The 23499-nt window shown below is 34.7% G+C and overlaps 1 protein-coding gene across 1 annotated transcript; it reads left to right on the plus strand.

The window, feature by feature from the left end:
- The first annotated feature begins 1925 nt into the window (after positions 1 to 1925).
- Positions 1926 to 23203, plus strand: LOC141291501 (uncharacterized). Its single transcript, XM_073823659.1, has 16 exons — positions 1926 to 2120; positions 7342 to 7432; positions 9289 to 9450; positions 10368 to 10448; positions 11630 to 11720; positions 12983 to 13116; positions 13499 to 13651; positions 16070 to 16150; positions 16257 to 16332; positions 16486 to 16631; positions 16732 to 16878; positions 18565 to 18813; positions 18906 to 19067; positions 19455 to 19676; positions 21417 to 21477; positions 22442 to 23203. The coding sequence occupies exons 1-16, from the start codon at positions 2047 to 2049 to the stop codon at positions 22621 to 22623; spliced, it is 2112 nt and encodes a 703-aa protein (XP_073679760.1). The 5' UTR covers positions 1926 to 2046; the 3' UTR covers positions 22624 to 23203.
- Positions 23204 to 23499: the final 296 nt, after the last annotated feature.

The raw sequence follows: 23499 nt of genomic DNA on the forward strand, positions 1-23499 counted from the left end.
GGCAATCTGCATGTCTGACAGCTGGATGATATCAGGGATACAAACCCTCACCAGGATGGGATTATTCACTTGCTTCCTTGATTGCATATGGGAGTGTTGCACTTTTAATTGGATTAGATCATATCTCACACATTTGCTAACACACAGAGATCATACAGTCACAGGTGTTATGATCACACAAGCAAGTACAGACAAGTGTAATATGACTCCCTGCTCAAGAAATGATCCTAAAATTATCACATTTTGTAGATTTTATATAGATGATTTTGTAATGTTATAGAAGTTTTTTTTTTTGGCCATAAATGTAGCTTTTGATGCTGAAATGGCATTTAAATGTACATGGACATATAAATAGATGAATGAATGAGTGAATAATTCAATGAATGAATGAATGAATGAATGGATTATAATATATGTAATATATATTACTTACATTCGCACATTAAAAATAATAAATATTATAAATATAACAAAATATACTGCCAGTACAAGTAAGAAAATCATATTAATAATAAATATAAAAACAAAGTTCAATAAATTGTATTATTATTACTATACATTAAAAATAATAAATTACAAAAACATTACAAAATAAAATACTGCAAGTAATAGTAGGAAAATCGTATTAATAATAAACATAAAAACAAAGCTCAATACATTATATTATTATTCTTACACATTAAAATATTAAATATATTAAATATTAAAAAATATAACAAAATAAAATACTGCAAGTAATAGTAAGAAAATCATATTAATAAACATAAAAAACAAAGTTCAATTAATTATATTATTATTTTTACACATTAAAAATATGAAATATATTAAATGTTAAAAATATAACAAAATAAAATGCTGCCACTAATAGTAAAATAATTATATTAATTATAAAAATAAAAACAAAGTTCAATAAATTGTATTATTATTATTTTTTATTATTGTTTATTAGATATTTTTAATGAATGATAATAATATTAAATATTAAAATAACAAAATACAATGCCAGTAATAGTAAAAAATCAATAAAAAACTAAGTTTAATAAATTATTATTATTATTATTCATTAAATATATGAAAAATATTAGTTATTAAAATATTGACAGTAATAGTAATAAAACGTTTAATAAATGACTATTATTAGTAGTATACTACATTAAAGATATTATAAATAATAAATATAACAAAATATGACAAAATAAAATACTGCCAGGAAATGGAAAGAAAATCATATTAATAAACACACACAAGAACAGTATAGAATAAAACAATCAAGAAAATCATAAACATAACATATCTGTCTGAACGGCTTTAAAACAAGATTGAGAAGCAAAATGATGGAAGGTTTTATAATGTAAGGTGTCAAAGAAAATGTCTGTTTTCTTACAATTTTTTTAAATCTGATTTATTACTATTATTATTATTATTAATAATAATAATAAACTAAACATTTTGTGATTTTTTTTTTAGTGTTCTAGAACTTTTTCATTACAGAGACTTGATTTCCCAGACATCTTAAGTATATTAATTATTTTGGTGAATAATATAATCAGCCTGTAGTATTCAGAGTATGGCCATGTCCAGACATGTTTGGTGTGACCTCTTAAGTGACACCAGCAGGCTCCATTCAGACTTTAATACTCTTTCATCAGAGTGTTCAAACATTCAAATCAGTGCCATTTGCCCACTAAAAGGTGTGAAAAACTACACGTTCCCCTTTGTCAGTTAGGCTTTATTTAGTGAAGGGATCTCATGCTGAAGGTGTGAACTTCATTGCTCCAGTCCCCCGTCTTCGTCTCCCTCCTTCCCCCTTCCCCACACACACACCTCACTTTATCTCCACCCACTGACACACTCACTCTCTCATACACTCCCCTCTCGCCTGTCTGCCGCTTCAGTATCAGTCTCGTCTCTCCGCTGAACAGACACTCACTCACTCACTCCAGGGAGGTTGGATTACAACAGGGATCACTAAAGCATATTGATCGTGCAGACAGATACACCAGCAGTCTCTCATCGAGGAGATACACACACTGTCCCAAGATCAACATGGGGAGTAGTATGTCATGTGTCCCCCAACACAACTTCAGGTTCTCCAGCAAGAGCTTCATACGCAGGAACAGGTAAGAACCATGAGAAACTACCTTCAAACTAACAAGTTTTGAAAGTATGAAGACATGTCATGCAGACTAGAGGGATGTTATTGGTCAAACATTAGTATTTTTGTTTTGTTTCCAGTAGAAATGTCTAATCAGCTTAAAAAACAGATACATTCACTTGAGAAGCAAACTTGTGTGAAACAATTTGATGTAGAGACTATTTTTACTCAGAAATGTCTGATTTCACAATTACACACAAACCGCACAAAACGCATTTAATTAAAAATGGCATTTACAGCAGAAAAAACTGAAATAGTATTTAGTGTTCTGTAGTAATCTGTTTTATTTACAACAAAACACATTTTTACAGTGTATATTTTCAGAAAATATATTTTAAATTCATTTTATTTTCCTCACCCCACTGGCAAACTTTTTTTTTTTTTTTACCAATTTGTTTTTTATTAAAATATAATAATAAAAAAAGGCAATTGGGTAAAACAAAAACAAAAAAATTATATATATTAATTTATTAGATTTGTTTTCAGAAAATATATTTTGAATTTTGTTTTTCCTCAACCCACTGGCAAACAGTTTTGTTGTTTTTTTACATAATTTTGTACATGAAATTTTTATTTGTTTGTTTGTTTGTTTATATATAATTTTAATTTGATATTTTTTTATAATGTAAAAGAAGGGAAAATGCCAACTGGGTAAAACAATCAGTCATATATTAATTTATACATTTTTTTTTTCCATCAAATATATTTTTAATTAATTTAAAAAGTTTTTTGTTTTCAACCTAATTTTATTATATGAAAACATTTATTATTATTTTAACGTCTTAGTTTGATTTTTTTTTTTTTTTTTTAAAAAGGAAAAATTGCCAGTTGGGATAAAAAATATATTAATATATTTGAATATATTAATTTTGATTTGTTAGATTCAATTTGTTAGAACAAGATTTGTTATAAGAAAAAAATATTGTATTAATTTTATTTTCCTCACCCCATTGGCAATTTATTAGGGGTTCGAGTGCGTAGCACTGAAACCCTATTGTAATTGTTAGGATTTTTATTATTATTATTTTTCCGCCGTAAAACTGAATGTGCAGCCCAAACCGTAAGGCCTAGAGACTTGAAACTTGGTCAAAAGATAGAGCAAAAATCGAGGAGAACCTATCAAAGTATCAGCCCAATCGGACCATAGGTGGCGCTACAGCGCAAAAAACTAAAATTTTTGACATTATGGCCATAATCTCGTAAACCGCTTGTCGTAGACTCAAAAACTTTACATCGCTGCGATCCTTGGGTCAGGCCGAACAAAAGTGTATTACGGAATTTTTGAGCTGCGGCACACGGTTGACCCCGAAAAATGGACGTGAAGCCGAAACCTACTTTTGCGAACTAGTCCTAGGTTTTTCACCCGATCGGAACCAAACCAGTGCAGGAATATTCTCTGGACACTGAATATCAATAATTATCAAAAAAAAGTTGAATTTTTGACTCATGGTCATAAAGGGTCACCAAAACGTTCGAAAGTTAGGGGTCAATTTTACTAAAATGGCTATAACTTTTGAACGAAATGAGATATCTTCACCAAACTCGGTACACATGTGTATAAGCTCGATCCTTGGTTAAAATCAAAAAAATTGCGGAGCTTGAACACTTGGTGGCGCTATAAAACGGAAAAAACATATTATTGACTATAAATACGCAGCCGTTAGTCCGATCGACTTGAAAATTGGTATGCAGTGACTTGGACCAAAGGGGCATAGGTGTCTATGAGGACATTGGCGTATCTCAAAAAACATGGCCGCCATTGGCCAATGAAGTTTGAGCACCTATTTGACAAGGTTAACGGAAGTCGATCGGAATGAAACTCGGTGGGCATGTTTGACTCACGGCCCTAAAGGTCTGTAAGAATTTTGAAAGAAATCGGCCACTAGTTGGCGCTAACGAGATTTTTTGGCTCTGTAATCGCTCGGCGTTTCACACATCCACACAATATGCATATCATTTGATAGATCCCCTCATGCAGAGAAACTTTGACTCAAGAACCATTGCTGTCAATCAAATCGTTCATTAATTATTCACAAATATGTTAAAAACCTACTTTTGCGAACTAGTCCTAGGTTTTTCGCCCGATCTGGATCAAACCACTGCAGTAATATTCTCTGGACTGTCTAGATCAATAATTATCAAAAAAATGTTGAATTTTGTCCTTTGGTTGGCTATAATGGGCTCATTTAATAAAGGGGGCGTGGCAATATATATCCAAAAGCCTATAAAACCTAAACAAAAACTCAAAACTTTACAAAAATGGGTGACAACATGTTCCAGATGACCGTTAACAAGCATGCGAAGTTTCATGACGATCGGACCATAGGTGGCGCTATAACAGTTAAAAAGGTGTCAAAAACATGATATTTCTATTGTATATAGAACTAAAAACCCAATTAAACGTCAATATCTTCACATATACAGTATATCTTCATATCATATGATAGATCTCCTCATTCTGAACAACTTTGCCTCTAGGACCAATGTTGTCAATCAAACTGTTCTTTTAATACGTGAGATAATTTTAAAAACATACTTTGGTGAACTCGTTCTGGGTTTTCAACCCATACTCAATAAAATCAGTGCAGTACAATTCTCCAGACTCTCTTAGTCAATAATTATCAAAAAAATGTTGAAGTTTTGCATTTGGACAGCTATAACAGAGCCATTTCTTAACATGCTTTTTATCTAGTGTAGATTAAAGTCTACAAATACTGAAATAAAACACAAAAATTCACAAACCTAATTATGTATTATATGATTCAAAACAAGCATATGTTTATGGACACTGGGCAAAAAAAAGGCAATTTAATAGTTATAAAGCTTAAAACAATGCACCTCTATTTCAACAAAATTACAACTATAGCCACTAGATGGCAGTAGAATACCACTAATGGGCTTGCACATATTTCTAGAACAGTGCTTTGTAGGGTTTAATGGCTTTATGTAGTTTTGACTTTATATGTAAGTGATACTAAATCACTGTTATAACTTTTCAAATCACATTTAGCCAAAGTTTAAAACTTAATTTATACAGATATATCATATTTGACAATTACACATGATTATGATTACAGTGAAACATGACAATGATATATCAAATCTTAAAAACACAAGACTTAAGCATGTTGTCACTTATCATTTATTGTACAAATCTCTTATGTGCAACAAAATATGTGTGCGTCTGTCTGTGTCTGTAATCATGCTTAATGAACACAATAGTTTGGATATGTTCTGGTGTCAACCATATATTTTATGTTGGCCAACACCCTAACGGTATAGAAGCCGTAAAGGCCTTAAATACTCGAACCCCGGTAATTGCTGCTTGCAGCTATATTTACATGTATTTTTATGTATGTATTCAAATATAATTTTATATTTTTTATATTTAAAAAATAAAAATGGTAATTGGGTAAAACATTTCATCTATTAACTTATAAGATTTGCTTTCTTAAAATATATTTATAATTAATTTTATTTTCCTCGGCCCACTGGCAAATATTTATTTATTAACCATTTTTTATATGAAAACTATATTATTAGTAAAAATATATTATTATTTTAATGTAATTTAAATATAATCTTAATTTGATGTCTTTTACCTTTAAAAAAAATACATTAAAATGTCCAATTGGGTAAACAATCAGTCATATATACTTTTATAGGATTTGTTTTTATCTACATCATTTTTATATGAAAATAATTATTATTTTAATAAAAATATAAATGCAAGTTTATATTTATATTTAAAAGAAGAAAAAATAGCCAATAGGGTAAAAAAAAAAAAAATCATAATCTTTAAAAACACTTTTTAGCTTTTGCCTTCCTAAAAGGTTTAGTAATACACAATGATGTTTTAATGAAAAACAAGACAAAAATACTGATTGAAAAATGATATTTTCTAGCACGCTGACATGATAAACACAGGTTAGCGATTTGAATTTAGCGGTGTAATGATGCTGTCTGTAAATCTCATTAGCTCAGTGTCAGGATCTCACTTCATCCTGACTGATACATTCATCTGCTGACAGAATTCACTAGTGTAATGAAGTTAGATCTATTTCTGTTTCCAGTGCAGCCTTCAGGGAAGGGTAGACTTCTCAGGTTTCGTGTTTTTTTAAGAGAATTGGGTTTATCCTGCACAGAAAGTAATACTATTGTGCTTGCACTGCAAGTGACAGCGATCCGTGTAATTTACTGCCATCAATTTGGACAAATCTTAAAACTGCCTGTCATTAAAACAGACAGTCGGCCTATTTTAAATCAGACTTTGTCTGTTGTGTCTGGCTTGCATGTGCTCTGCATGTAAGTTACTGGGTTCAGTTAGGGTTCAGAGTCCGAGACCATAAAAAACTCTTTGTATTTTTACAGCGAACATATCAGATTAGAGTTCACTGTAGCAGGACCCTTTGGACCCCTATCAGGTTTAAAATAAGTCCACTGAATGGTTGCATTTTTAATGAAGACAAAAGGTGATTCGCTGGAAATAGTTAAAGCCTCTAACATAAAGTTCCACAAAGTTGTCGCTGTCAAACTTTCATCACTTTTACAACATGTTCTGTGTAACAAGCTGCCTACAACCTGCCGGATGAATTCTCCGGATGCCAAACACGTTCATCACTGAGCCCTAGTAAATCACCGATACTTCCCATTATTGTCTGCATGAATGAGCCCAGTGTTGTTATGCTAATAGCATTCAAAGCAGAGACAGATTGACAAAGAGAGAGAAGAAAAACACGGGACTCCTCTCTTGCCGAGGAAGATTTCCTCGCTGACATTGACTTCCTTAGCTTATCGTTGGGCAGGAAGGACTTCATTATATAGATCTGACACTAATGATTATAAATGAGGGTCATGGGTAACAAAAGACATTTCATGAGCAGGGCATTGTGGTTTGTAACACAAGCTTTATTGTTTTTCTCTTTAAATGGCGCAGACTGAGATGTAAAACTGATATGTTGACTAGTGCAAGCTAAGGAAGAATGGACATGTGTAGGGGTGATGTAATCTTTTGTGTGGGACACTGAGAAGCAGAATCTTCACAGACAGATTCTGACTCAGCGAGATTAACTGATCATCTTGAGTCAAGATAACCCCTGTGTGGGGTCACATCTTTTTTTTTTCGTATCCCACAACCCTACTTGACTAACTAGGGTCTACTGTTTTGTGCACTGTTTTCTGAGCAGCAGCCGATTGTTCCGGAAAAAGTACCCGCAGGAGGGTCAGGAGAAGTCCAACAGCATCATCAACATTCTCTGCACAGTCACACCAAGAAAGGTGAGGAACCTCACAGCTAAGGATTTCCTAATCTTCTCATTAAATTATGAAGAGTTCTGTGAATGTTCAAAACGTACATTTTTTGCATATTTTAAGAAAGTTCTGCCTTGGTTTTGCAAAGCAGAATGTTCCCATAAAAGTTTATGTTCTAAGCTTGTTTTCCTAAAATTTGGCTTAAGTTAAATGTTATTTCCAAGGTTCAGGTTTTTGTGAACGTTCAAAACCTCAATTTTTATGTTTTAAGAAAGTTTTTCCTTTTTTACACTAATGTTTCGGAAAACGTTAGCAGAATGTTACCAGAAAAACAAGAACATTTTCCTAAAATTTCGCTTAAGTTATGAAAAAAATATTTCCAAAAGTTGTTAAGATGCAAAATGTCAAGTTTTTATGTTCTGAGAAAGTTTTTCCTTGTTATACTAAAGTTTCGGAAAATGTTAGCAGAATGTTATCAGAAAACAAGTCTATGTTTTAAGATTGTTTTCCTAAAATTTCACTTCAGTTATGAAAAATATTATTTGTAAAGTTGTTTAGGTTCAAAACTGCAATTTTTTTAAGAAAGTTTTTCTTTTGTTATACTAACATTTTGGAAAACGTATACTAAATGTTACCAGAAAACAGGTGTATGTTCTAAGACTGTTTTCCTAAAATTTTGCTTAAGTTGTGAAAAAATCATTTTCAAAAGTTACGGTTAAAAACGTCAATTTGTTTATTCTTTTGTTAGACTAATGTTTTGTTAGCAGAATGTTACCAGAAAACAAGTCTGTTCTAAGAATGTTTTCCTAAAAGTTTGCTTAAGTTATGAAAAATACCATTTCCAAAAGTTGTGAAGGCTCAAAATTTAATTTTTTTTTTTATTAAAAGTTTTTTTTTTCCGTTATACTAACTTTTCAGACAACTTTAGCAGAATGTTACCAGAAAACAAGTCTATGTTCTAAAAAAGTTTTTGCTTAAGTTAAGAATACATTTCCAAAAGTTGTGAAGGTTCAAAACTTATTATTTTTTTTAATTTAAGAAACTTTTTCCTTTATTTTATTAATATTTCAGAAAAAAATGATAGCAGAATGTTACCAGAAAACAAGTCTATGTTCTAAGAACATTTCCCTAAAATTTAAGTTCTAAAAACATTAAATTAGGTTAAAAAGTCTATTTTAAGAAAGTTTTTCTTTTCTTATACTAACATTTCGGAAAATGTTAGCAGAATGTTACTAGAAAACAAATCTATGTTCTAAGAATGCTTTCCTAAAATTTCGCTTAAGTTGCAGAAATATTATTTCCAAAAGCTGTTCAGGTTTAAAACGTCAAGTTTTTATGTTTTAAGAAAGTTTTTCTTTTGTTATACTAACGGTTTGTAAAACGTTAGCAGAATGTTACCAGAAAACAAATCTAAGTTCTAAGAATGCTTTCCTAAAATTAAGTTACGGAAATTTTATTTCCAGAAGTAGTTAGGTTCAAAACTTCAAAAACCTTAATTTTTTTGTAAGTTATGATACAATAACATTTCGGAAAACGTTAGCAGAATGTTACCAGAAAACTAGTACAAGTATGTTCTAAGAATTCTGTTCAAAATCAGATGCTTTAAATTCGCAGCATATTTGAAAATAGCGTTGTCATAACTTCCAACAACATTCTTAGAACCTAATTGTATAAATAATATTTTGATGCTAACATTTTGTCAACGTTTTTCATAAGAACATTCTATTAACTACTGCATGAATGTCTTGTTTGCAACTTTTCCAGAACATTAGACAAAGTTATGAAAACATTCCCTATTAATTAGTCTTTCGCATTTGGGTACATTTTTGCATATCAAATGTTATTGAGAGAAGCAACTAACTTTTAACACTGTGTTGACACAGGAAATGTCACCCAAAGATCTCCAGGTGATCGAAAACATCAAATGGGACCCTCCGTTCCCTTACGATCCAGCTAGTGGATGGAAAAAGAGCAGCATCAATGTAAAAAACTATGGCAGGATGATCCACAGCTCTAAAGTCCGCTTCCGCTTCCTGCACTGCCAGGTAAGACACATATCCAAACAAACTACAAACAAACACACAGTCGTCAAGAATAATCATTCAATAAACCATTCAAAACAGACTTGCATACGATGATTAAAGTGGTCCGAGCAGCCGTGACAGTCACTTACTCACTCTCAATGAGGTAATGCATAACAAACAGGTGGAAGATACAAGATGTCACATGGAGCTTCTATGAAGCCCTGCGGGTATGACGTACGTGCATTTGCTGATTAATTGATGCAACTCAGTTTGGGGAGTTTAGGCCGTGTCGAAACACGCAGAGATGTGAGGTGTTGTGAAATGGCTCAGAGTTGCTGAGATTACCTGGGGCAGAGCACGCTGATCAAACCGCTGATATATTACACATTGGCTCTGAAGCGTGGGAATCTCTTAGGTTTGACAACATGTAGTCATACTGGGAAACAAAATGAGTGTAAGGTGAAGGAAAGAAAAATAACCCAACACAGGGTGAGGTTAAAGGGGGAACATAATGTACAGTGGCGCCATTACAGTTGAAAGGATGTGTTACCTAACAGTATTTGTGATAATGGTATATTCTGTACCGTGTGGTAAAGGCCTAGATCGGATGAAAGGAAATGAGCTGTCCGTGATAAATCAATGTCAGCTGCTTTAACTAGTCTTTGGAGCAAACAAACACTTCTCAGAAAGTATTCACAAAGAGACTTGATTGACACAGACGTATTTAACAACTTAACTAAGATTGCTACATGTATCTGCATCTTTTTTGTAGTTTGCCTTCAACATGACCTTTGAAAATCTTGCTATTCAGACTATGGGAGAGTGAAATCTTTTAATCCACCAATGTTGTTGAATTCAAGCTTATAAAGCAGCATTACCCAGAATGATCCCTCTGATTGTGTCGATGCTGAGCTGATGGAATGTGTCTGTTCTTTCAGGATGTGCATGACTGCTATCTGGACCTGTTCCAAACCCATCTTCATTTTGTCTCCAACAACACAACTGGACTCACATACCAGGTAAAAGATGCACCTACTGTATTCATTTTGCTACACACAATAAACAATGCATACCACAGGCCGAAAAGTAAAGGAGCGCCTTATATGTCCATGCTTGTGTCACTGCCTTAGGCACGAACTGTCGTTTGAGTCATGTAGTAACAGAGACGGATATTACAGACTGTCTATGCTTTATGGTCATGTAAAATGTGTCACCTATCCATGCCAAAAATGCCACACTAAGTTGTATTCTATCATAAAATTTATCTCTGTCTATTGTGACCTGCATTAATCAGGTTTTATTATGCCTGCATTTATTTAGTCACTGGGAGGTGACGGTAATAAATGTTCATTATCAATAAAAGAGCATTGTGCAACGGTGAATGTGTCAAAGTGACAGATAGCTTAAGTGTCATAATTTTCATGACAATGTAACATTTGTTTTTAAAAGTTTAAAGTTATTCTTACACTACCTGTCAAAAGTTTTTGAACGGTAAGATTTATCCTGTTTTTAAAGTCACTTCTGCTCACCAAGTACTGCAAAACCAGTACAAATCTGAAATATGTTTACTATTCAAAATATCTGTTTTCTATTGGAATATATTATAAAATGTAATTTATTCCGGTGATCAAAGCTAAATTTTCAGCATCATTACTCCAGTCTAAAGTATCACATGATTGGGAAAGAAATTATAAAAATTAATACTTATATTTAGCAAGGATGCTTTAAATTGGTCAAAAGTGATGATACATTTTTTTTATAATATTACAAAATATTTCTATTTTATATAATGCTGTTTTTCTGAACTTTCTATTCATTAAAGAAACTTGTTTTCAACATGATAATAAACATTTTATTATCATTATACAGGATAAAATGACTTTAAAATATATTAAAATAGAAAGCAGTTATTTTAAATAGTACAAATATTTCGAAATTGTTCTGTTTTTGCTGTACTTTGAATCAAATAAATGCAGGCTTGGTCAGCAGAAGAGACTTCTTTAAAAGACATTAAAAATCTTACTGTTCAAAAACTTTTGACTGGCGGTGTATACCAAATTAAGTCAAATTTTATTTTATTTTAAAATAATTAGCATATATGTAATGTAGATTGTCTAATGGCTCTCTATATAAAAATGTTTATTTAATTCGCTATAAAGGCAGACCACTAAACTCACTATGATTTATTTTTGTTATACAGGGAACACTTCCTCTCAAAGAGCTCACAATTTGCAAGTTGCAGAACAGGAACAGCTTTGGTGACCCGCAGGAATTTGCATTCCAGATAAACGGTGAGTGCGCTTGATAATCCAGAGTTGCACAAACAGGAAAAGGTAGGCAAGTAACACAAGATAAAGCAACAGGGAAATAAAGTTACATACATCTAATAGTATGTATATAGAGTTTTTTTTTTTTTTTTTTAATTCTAAACCCTGTTGTTCTCAGTGATATTTAAGTCTGGAATCTGTGAGTCTAAACTTACCAGAAAACATAAGACGAGTGAGGCGTACATTGTAAAACCACACTATGTAGGCCCAAAACCACTTCCCATGTTCGGACATTCCAGAGGTTCAAAAGCACTAACGCAAAGTAAACCTCCTCCATTTGCCACTAGTCAGAAAAGAGATAAGTTGTCCTCAAGACCCCCCTTGTTATACGACAGGTGCGCCTGAACTCGCTCAGCTGTGGAGCTACGAGGGCCCTTTCTTTCTTCACCTCTCTTTCACAGTTAAAGAACTTCACATTCCAGAGCACTGGACCTGAACACACAAGTTTGCTTATAAAATTTTTATGAGAATTTACCACACGAGAAAACATTGATTTTACTGCTTTGTCACGCTGAGCAATCAACTAAACGCGCCAAATACGCTTAACTTTCTCGGAAGATGAGTCAATGCGACCGCAATTAATTAAAAAGAATTAAAGCTTAACCCTTTACGTGATCTTAAGTCCCACTTTGCAAATTAGTGAATAAATCTTCTTATCTGGCACAGCGTTATATCAGATAGGACTCGCTACTGTATTTTGATTGCTGGGAGTGAGAGTCAAGAGCCTATGAGGCACAAAACAGCATTTACAGTCATGACTAAATATGTATTCTGGGAAAAAAATGATCAAGTCTTGCAAACAAACACGTGCCTTGGCTAAAAACACATCACACCTAACTGGAAATGACTGTACAGGGCAGGTCAGAGTGGCTGATATCTGTGTTGATAAAAACTGGAATGTGGGTCTGATAAAAGGGAGATTTCAGGTTGGATGCATTCTTTCAGAATAGCTGTTAGAAGGGACAACTGGTTTGCTGCAAATGCATGGCATGTTGTAATGTTAAGAGCTCTTGAAACAGATTATTTGCTCTCAGGGTCAAAAGTGTCAACACTGACATTTTGACATGAAACAGAGCGACGGTATCTACACAAATGCATCTATACTTAAAAACAAGAGATTCACTAAAATATTCAGCAACCTGTTGCAGGCTCTTAAAGAGATCCAGATGGTCACTGGTCATAGTCATCTGACCTAACCTCTGACCTCTTGTCTTTGACCTTTGCAGGGGTCAGCTTGAATCCTATCATCGTGTACTGCTCGACAGAGGAGGAGATGAACAACTGGTTTGGGCTTTTGAAAGAACAAATCGAGGAAAACGGCGGCAGTGCAATCGCACTGGAGACATACACAAGAATTAAGGTATTGCATCTACCTTTTATCAGAATTACCTGAAGTATATGACAATGAACAAGGTGTTAATTCAGGTCAGAGTGACTCATGTTGGTCATTGTCCTTTGGGATTTCATAAGGGAGTGGTTTCTTTTGTGGTCACCTTGACTGGATTTGAAAAAGACATGTATGCTTTCCTGTTCTGACACATCGTGCTATTGCAGCAATTGAGCTCACTGAGCAAAACATCCGCATCCGCATAATTAGCTGAGATGTGCAATCGAGAAGCAACCGTTTTCTTTGAAATCTCTAATGCTGATGACACTCCCTTATCTTTCCCATATCATAACAAGACACATCATGCTGGTTTCTACTTTTGAACATGGATTCAAACCCAATATTGTCTCCAAAGGTGCAGTGCTCAGAAGAAACCAAAGTGGAAAAGGAGGAGTTGAGGAACTCTATCAGTAAAGAGCCCATTTACGAATGGGAGGGCTCGCAACGAGAGAGTCTAGGAACCATCACTTACGTCACGAAAGTCAGGCTGCAACACATGCCTTGTCAGGTAAGAGCTCTCCAGGATGTTCTCATCATATTATCCTTTATTTCAGTTGGATTAGTTATACAACCTGAAAAAATAACACAAAAAATATATTAATATATTTACATACATATGTTATAACAGCAATAGAGGGTTTGCACTTAACGCAATATGCACTTAACATATTGGCGATACTCGAATGTAAACAACTGCATGAATTGGAGTTAATGTACTAATGAATATGTTATTCTGCTAATTTATGCTGTCTAAACCATGGAAAAAATGTGTGGATGCTGCTCATTCATATAGAAGGACTTAGCTGAACTAAAGTTCACAGGTAAAGATATGTACGAGCAGTTTTAATGATAAGAACAAACACAAATGTTGTTGAGATTCTTGCCCTGAAAAAACACAAACACCTTTAGTTCCTCAGTTTTTGCACTCTTCTTGATTTCTTATAACTTTTGGCAGTCTGTAGTACTCCAAATGTTATTTCTTGGTTTGACCGATTAATACAGCCCAAAATATGACAATACTTGATCATTTTCAGCAGCAATAATCAGCTAAATATGCAAGCTTCGTTTGGTTCAGTGGCATTGTTTACGTTCAGTGCCGCCAATATGGCCAACTGATGATGCATAGTGAAAACACTCTATAGCAGGGGTTTTCAAACCTGTCCTGGAGCCTCCCCTGCCCGGCACATTTTGTATGTCTCCCTTATTAGGCACACCCAATTCAGGTCTTGCAGTCTCTACTAATGAGCTGATGATTTGAATCAGGTGTATTAGATGAGAGAGACAAGCAAAATGTGCAGGGCAGGGGAGGCTCCAGGACAGGTTTGAAAACCCCTGCTCTATAGCATTATCATATAAAATATATAATATTTTAATGACGCAGTTACTCTAATTTTCTATACTCAAAATATAAGACAATACAATTGCAGTCAAGTTCAATTTGAACACAAAGGCATTACGCAATTGAGCATGCGGAAAAGCCTTTAAATTAATTGTTTGGTCTTAGCATGACAAGGGTCTAAATTCACTTCCATGCTTTCTTAAAAGGTGCAAAGCAAGCTCGGTTTACACTCAGGATCTGTTTTGGCATGGTCACTTTCACACCCTCATTAGTCAAAGTCTGCCTGGTTTCAGCAGGTCTCCTTGAAACGACAGCATACAAACACAAAGCCCGCCAGTTCATACTGTGGGGACTGTCGTGTAACCCAATATCCGGCGTACGTGTGGCCAAATAGCTAAACCTTTTCCCAGAGAGTGAGGGAGGGTGAGCAACTGATAGTCCTTCTTAAGTGTACTGTGAGAGCGGAGAGGATCTGCTTGTGAAAAGGGTGTGTAAACCAGTTGCTTGCCTCACGCACTTGACTTGACTCACCCAACAGCTGTCTTTGAACACACCCTGAGCCGAGTTAAAACACACACACTCGTGGTCGGAGCAAGACCTCTGGGAAATCATGGCCAGCTTTCTTAGATATTATTACACAAAAGTTAGTTCCGGTCGTCGAATTACGCTCCGACAGCATTTCAATCTTCAACTTTCAACTGTTTGTTTTACTCCGCTTGTCTGTATTTGCGCGTTCCAAAGAACATGCGCTTTCAAAACAATGCTTCGAAGCTTCAAAGCCTTTACGAATCTTTTGTTTCGAATCCGTGATTTGAATCAAACTCTGATAGTTCACAGCTAAAAGGCTCTTATTGGTAAACTAGGGTCATGATTTATTCATGATTTAACCGATCTCTGGTCCTGTTGATTTAAACCGATTGCTGGTCGGTTATAATGTTGGTTCAGTTTTACTGAATTTCCATGAAGTGCGTGTATGATTAAAATAAGGAACTGATAGTTAATTGCTTTTAATTCGCCTAATAAGCCAAGTCTTGCCTAAAAGACATAAACCAAGCCCTTTAATAAAAGAACACACATTTTACAGACTTCTTATTTAATAGTTAATTATTTGTTGATTACATTTAATAGACTGCGTTTTAATAAAACCAATTGTAATTGGTTTGTAAAAGGTGCCTTAGTATATTTAGGTTGAGTTATCATTGCATATTCATCATTTTGACCAGCAGATAATGCCACCCTGCATTCACACAAGTGCTTCAAAACAAGGAATCATTGTGCGAAGTTGATTCAGAATTTCGAAAACATTTATTTTTTCCCATCATTAGTCATTAATCATCAAATTATTCACTCAAACACACTGAATCACACAAAAAGCAAGTTAATGAGTGAGTCATTTACAAAAACAATTGAATCGTTTAGGGACCCATTTTGTGTTTTGCTTACATTCTCTCTGCTGCAGCAAAAAATAGATAAAGTAACTGGAAGAAAGTGTCTAAAACAAGTTACTATTAGCTTATTGCGGACTGTAGTGTAGGTCTATATAGAAACAATAATGACTGTTAATCAATTCCTCTGTTTGGCTGACAGGAGCAGTATGACCGTCTGCTGGTGTTGTATCCCAACTATCTCATAATTCTGTCTGAAGAGAACAATGGCCTCTTTTACAAGGTATGCTGAAATAATTTCATTTGCACAAATGAATGCAGTAGTAAGATTGCACAAATAATCTAGCAAGGCACTCATGAAATAATCTCGAATGTATTTGCAATTGCAGGGCAAACTTCCTCTCAACATGATTACAGTCACAACTCCCTGCCAGGACATCAAGCCCAACACATTTATGATTGAGGGTGAGTTAATGAGTCCAACTTTATTTGCCGGATGTTATCATTCTTGGCAAAGATCTGATATGTGCCATAAAGATGAGTGTAAACTCTGACTGTTTTTTTATCATGCTGTGCAGATGCATACGTGACTCTAACTCTTGTGGGTTTCGTTGTTAGGGAAGTTGATAAACCCCATCATCGTGTCCTGTCTGGACAAGAGCGAGTTCAATGACTGGATCCAGAATTTCAAAAGCGCTGACGTCCCCATCCTCAGCCCTCCTCCCCCTGTCTATGACATCATTTACACTCCAACACAGAAACAGGTGAGCGCTCACTTCCATCTTGGACATGGTGTTGAATATCTTAGATACTGAGTGTAAATGCTATGAGATATTCACTTTCTCCTCTGATATATCTCCTCAGGCTCCAGAGTTTGACAGGTGGAGCGGCAGCAGCCATGGAGCTACCGACCCACTAAGGCAGTCCCAGGACAAACGCAGATCCCATGAGCTCCAGCTGCCCAGTACCGTTGACAACCTTGTTTCCCCTGGTTATGCTGAGCCTCTCTGTGTAAGTGTCTATCCCAAGAGCCCAAACCCATTAACATCAAGCTGTGAACATATTTTCCCATCTGCAACGTGTTTCCTAGCTTCCCTAGGTGAATTGCTCTCACACAGTTTGATTTCATATCTAGTATGAAATTGGGTTAGGCAGATTTAAAATATGGGGCATTATTCATAAGAATGACTTGAATGTTTATTTTGGTGGAGCAGCTCATGTGGTTGTGAATAAGATCAGCAGTGTTTCAGTTGGGCTGTTAATAATTAACACGTGTGCACTCAATTTCCTACAAGACTCTTGTGATTTAGCACTAAACACTATTTACCAAGTATCCTAAAAATGAAAATTCTGTCATTAATTACTGACCCTCATGTCATTCCAAACTCATAAGACTTTCATTCATCTTCGAAACACAAATTAAGATATTCTTGACGAAACTCGAGAGCTTTCTGACCTAGTCAGCAATGCAACTGATACGTTCAAGACCCAGAAAGGTAGTAAGGACATTGTTAAAACAGTCATGTGGGTGAGTAATTAATGACAGAATTTTTATTTTTGGGAGAAGGAGAAGTTCACTTCCAGAAGAAAAATTACAGATAATTTTCTCACCACCTTGTCATCCAAGATGTTCATGTCTTTCTCTCTTCAGTCATAAAGAAATTATGTTTTTTTGAGGAAAACATTTCAGGATTTCTCTCCATATAGTGGACTTCTATGGTGCCAGCGAGTTTGAACTTCCAAAATACAGCTTAAATGCAGCTTCAAAGGGCTCTAAATGATCCCAGCCGAGAAAGAAGGGTCTTATCTCGTGAAACGATTGGTTATTTTCTAAAAAAAAATTACAATTTATTTAATTCTTAACCTTTAAAACTCCCTTCTCATCTTTTCCTCCAACTTTAAAATCGTCCAGCATCGCTGCAGAAGTACTGACCCAGTGTTTATAAAGTGAACGTGCAAAGAAGATAAAACACCCTTTACAAAAAAAAGGTAAAACAGCGATGTAGGACGATTTTGAAGTTGGAGAAAATGAGATGGGAGTTTTTCGATATACCTTAACTTGTCTTGAACCGGAGTACAGAGTACAAGCATAGCTAGACAAGACGAGCATTTGAGGTTAAAAAGTATATAAATTATCTTTTTTTTTTTTTTTTTTAGAAAATAACCGATCGTTTCGCTAAATAAGACCCTTCTTCTTCAGCTGGATTGTTTAGAGCCCTTTAAAGCAGCATTTAAACCACATTTTGGAAGTTCAAACTCGGGGGCAACATAGAAGTCCACTATATGATAAAAATCCAGGAATGTTTTCCTCAAAAAACTATTTCTTATTGACTGAAGAAAGAAAGACATGAAAACTTTGGATTACAAGGGGGTGAGTACATTATTTGTAAATTTTTGTTCTGGAAGTGAACTTTTCCTTTAATAGAGACATGTGTTGATGTTCAACAATATGACAAGGTGCTACGCCATTTTATCTCCTATAAATCAACATGAATTGCCATTCACAGCACATTTTATGTCTGTAAACCAAAATATTTCTGATTGAAACTTTGAGACTTTTTCCTATTAGGTTTTATCCACTGAAATTGATTGGCTTGTGGAAAACTGTCGAACAGAGTACAAAGATTGCTGTAACCTGCTAGAAGAATGTAAATACAGTCCATTTAATCAGTTTCTGTGTTGTTTGTGTTTGTACAGTTCATTTCCAGCAGGCCTAACTCCTCAGATACACAGTACTCGGCTCACCTGGGCAGCAGGAGCAGCAGCTTTTCCTCTCGCGTCCGACCGGCCCCTGACCACCACCCTGTTTCACTCCACTACTCCTCCCCTCCACAGACATCCTATCTTGCTTCAGAAGGTCCCATGTCACCGGTTTACAACACGCCATACACTTCGGTGCACTGCAACGGCCCTGTTCAACACATCAAAAAGGCCCCGCTAGTTAAGGTAGCAGAGCATGATTTGCATTCAGTTTGGCTTCTGGGAAAACAGAATGAAAAACAAGAATAACTAATATTTTTCCATCTGTCTTTTTTCAGTCAAACAGCTGGAGCACGCCACAGACAAATGTCAAACACCAGCTCTTAGTTCCACACCGCCACTCAGACTTGATCGGACACCGCAAACCTCTCTCGCCCCTTTATGACGACCCCAGCACCCCCAGAATGTACCCTCTTGAGGAGAGCTCTGCACATGCATTGGTAAGTGGGTCAGGATATCAGATCCGCTCTCTCACTTGACACCGCTGCTGCCTACGGTGACCGAACACCCCGAAAGCAAGGGCGCTGATTTGACGAGCTAAAGCCATGGAAAGTCCCCATAGCCTGCATTACTAATTGATCCATCTAGATGCATAATGAAAAAGGCTGCTGAGCGAATAAGGCAAAGTGTTGTCCCTGCTAACATGCACATTTGAAAGAGTATTTTTTACATGGAATGCAGGTTTTAACTTGTTGGGTTTTAAACCTGGATTACATAACAGCTTTAGGTCTAAATCCTTTAATCAGTGGAGTATGTTATAGGCTTAGTTTATTATGCTATCTTTCAAGTGAGGGCAAATCTCATGTGCATATTTTTGTGCTACACAGCATTCTTCTCGGGGCTCCATGGAGCAGTCGTATCCTCCTCTCCTTCCTCCTTCCTTCCGGCTGCGCACTCCTCCTCTTGGGCGGAAAATCAGACACGGACAGGCCCTGGAACCTGAGGTGGTCAGCAGTCAGTGGTCTGAAGAGCTACGTGCCCAGGCCGTTTCCAAACTGAAGTTACTGCCCGCCCCAAACCGACAGCTAGAACGCAACCACATCTCTCAGGTAATGGGACGGCAATAGATTTTCTTTCAAGATCATTTTACTTTATTATGACCCTATTCAAACAAGTTCCTTAATGCACAAAATGTAAACTATTGTTCTGTTTGTGGTTGGTAAGATTTTTAATGTTTTTGAAAGAAGTCTCTTATGCTCACCCAGGCTGCATTTATTTAAATAAATATACAGTAAAAACAGTAAAAATGTACAATAATATTACAGTTAAAATATATATATTTTTAATTTTAATATATTTCAAATAGTAATTTATTCTTGTGAAGCAAAGCTGAATTTTCACCATCATTACTTCAGTTTTCAGTGTCACGTGATACCTTAGAAATAATTCTAATATGCTGAGAATTCAAGAAACATATCTTATTACCAATATTGAAAACAACGTAATGTTTTCGGAAAAAAAAGAAAAAATTCAAAAGAACAGCAACTATTTTAAATCGAAAGCTTTTGTAACATTATAAATGTCTTTACTGTCTCTTTTGATCAATTTAAAGCATTCTTGCTAAATAAAAGTATTAATTTCTTTAAAAAAAAATCTTACTGACCTCAAACCTTTGAAAGGTAAAGAAATATTTTAATAACTTAACAGGACCAAAAAATTATTGAGATGGATAGAAATAGGTCACTGTTCTGTTTGTGGTTGGTGAGATTTATTTATGTTTTTGAAAGTCTTTTATGCTCACCCAGGCTGCATTTATTTGATCAAATATACAGTAAAAACAGTAAAAATGTGAAATATTATTACAATTTAAAATAACTTTTTTCTATTTTAATACATTTTAAATAATAATTTATTCCTATGATGGCAAAGCTGAATTTTCAGCCTCATTACTCCAGTCTTTAATGTTACACGATCCTTAAAAATCATTCTAAAATGCTGATTTAGTACTCAAAAAAAAAAAAAAAAAAAAAAAAATTATCAAAACTGAAAACAAATGTAAAAAAAAAAAAATTCTTTAGTGAATAGAAAATTGAAAAAAAAAAACAGCATTTATTTTAAATGGAAAATCTTTTGTAACATAAATGTCTTTACTGTCTCTTTTGATCAATTTAGTGCATACTTGCTGAAAAAAAAATTTATATATAAAAACATTGTACTAAAAGTATTAAGATGTATATAAATATTGTATGTATTTTAATGAATTAATAGGACAAAAATAATTAAGATGGATAGAACTACAGTCAAACCAAAAATGATACAGACATTAGATTTAATTTTTGATATTTTATTAATTTAGTGAGGACATATTATACCCAAAAAGTCTTCATACAGTGGACTACCAATAAAATTAATAAAAATTTGGCACCAAAAATTTGATTTGACACTTTGATCTGACTATGTTTTCTTACATACCTTTCTATCAAAGTTATCTGACATTATCAAGGTGAATTTGTTTTGACACAGTTTAACTTATGAGTTCTTGTCATATTTTATTACCATTTTCTAATCTAAACTATAGCGAATAAACTGTGATAATGTGAGAAATGTTAAAGGTGTCTGAATAAATTTTGGTTTAACTGTAATTCATTTGTAATTATCAAGATGAATTTGTTCTGACACAGTTTAACTCTCAGTTCTAGTCATATTTTATTACCATTTTCTATACTATAGCGAATAAACTGATAACGTGAGAAGGTGTCTGAATAAATTTTGGTTTGACTGTAAAAGTATGTAGCTTTAAAACGGTATGTTAAACTTAACTCCTGTTCTCCTGTTTTTTTTTTTTACAGAGAGGTTTCTCAGGTCACGCTGTCATGGAGACGCAGCAGATATCTTACAGTTACTCGCCAGGTGAGAATTTTTGACATGCTAAAGATAGGAGGAAGTTACAGCACCACAATGGCACGATGTTACGCACGTTTCACGGATGTAGATAGAGAAACAGATACGCAAGATACACAGCAAGCTGCACAACCAGTTTTGTGGCCACAAGTTTTGTTTAGAGTGTGAAATGTTGACCTAGATCATAAGCATATTTTAAACTAATCAAACAAAACAAATAGTTTAATTGAATAGCTTAAACGTCTAATTAGGCCACACGTATACACACTCACTTGTCAGGTTTAAACACAACACCACAAGGTGGAAATAATCCACGGTGACACGTGCATAAACCAGAGTCTCACGGCACAGCTAATACGATGGTTTTAGAATGACCTTCTCCAGCACACACACACACACACACACACACACACACACACACACACACACACACACACACACACACACACACACACACACACACACACACACACACACACACACACACACACATAGAGTTTGATGGGGTGTGGTTGCCCAAGCAGGACATGGCAATGGAAACAAGAGTGCAGATGAAGGGGCATGTGTGTGTATGTTTGTGTGTGTAATGTGGATCAGGCCCAGGGTATTTTAAATGACAGCACTGCAGGTGGCACATGAAGGAAAGACCACCGAAAGGACAGAATTACCGCTGAGGGTGATTTAAAGCTCACAAGTGGGAGATCCTGCAAGACATTTAGAGCCTCTCTGTGGAAAAGAACACAAGAAATGATATGCTAGATCTTAAATTAGGGCATGAAGTATTTAGATGGCTCACTTTACTAAGTTCTTGAACCATGCTGTGTGGATTTTGATTTAAATAATAGATTTTTACATATTGAATTCAAGTATCGGAACACACAGTTTAAGTTCATTCCATAAGTCAACATTTAGTAGAAAAACTAAATATTTCAAGTATTTGAAGACATTAATCATCATCTTTTACTTTTAACAGATGACTCTTACCTTCAGCCGGTGGATCCAGATGACCAGGAAATGGACTATGATAACATATGGGAGTTTGACCCGGATAATGGGATGATTCAGCCGCTGCCTGGAACTTCACCACACCGGACACCGGCTTACTATGGAGCTCAAGGCCTGGCCGCTATGACAACACATCAGAGATGGTCATAAAAGAGAACAATGGGCTTATGCCCGTCCGGACTTGCACACATAGCAGACTAATCAAAACCACACATGCACACTGGGCATGTTTTCACCGAGGACCGGCATGCCCGAGTATCTGAATATTCACAGTTTGTTTATGACATATTTTGCACATGTAATGTCCTTTCATTTTGTGGTTTCAAACTGCTGTATGAATGTGGTACAAAGACGTGTTTTACAGTGATTGATGCATTTATGTATATATGAATATGAGAAAATACTTAAAGGTAGCATTTGGGAGTTTTTGAATTAAGTTTAGTTTGTAAATCCTACAAACTGCTGGAAATTGTGATTGTATGCATATTTTTTTTAATACATACTGAATGTAAATATGTTATTTTTTCTATTTAAGTTTTACATTTTTATTATTATTGATTATTGATTATTGTTATTTTTATTTTATTTATACATCTTTCATTATGGCCTTCTACCTTTTGTTAAAAAAAAATCCTTTTGGTCCTGTGGAGGTCAAAGCTATTCATTTAAAAAGAAATAAGTCTGTACTGTTTCTGAATTGTTTGTGACAAATAAACGCAGTGATAAAACAGTAACTATTGATTTTTTTTTAAAAACAAAACAAGTTCTTGAAACACCTTTATTCTCTACTCTAAACAATGTGGATTTACTATTAAATTGTAATCTTTAGATAGAAGTTTAGCATGTTGCAGGATGAGTTATAGGAAATAAATAGGGAAACACTTTACAATACATTAATTAGTTAACATGAACTAAGAATGAACAATACTTCTACAACATTTGTTCATGTCTTTCTTAATTCGTAAAGAAATTGTGTTTTTGGATTAAAACATTTCAGGATTTCTCTCCATGTAATGGACTTCTATG

Source organism: Garra rufa, chromosome 18, assembly GCF_049309525.1.
Source record: "Garra rufa chromosome 18, GarRuf1.0, whole genome shotgun sequence".
Lineage (NCBI taxonomy): Eukaryota > Metazoa > Chordata > Actinopteri > Cypriniformes > Cyprinidae > Garra > Garra rufa.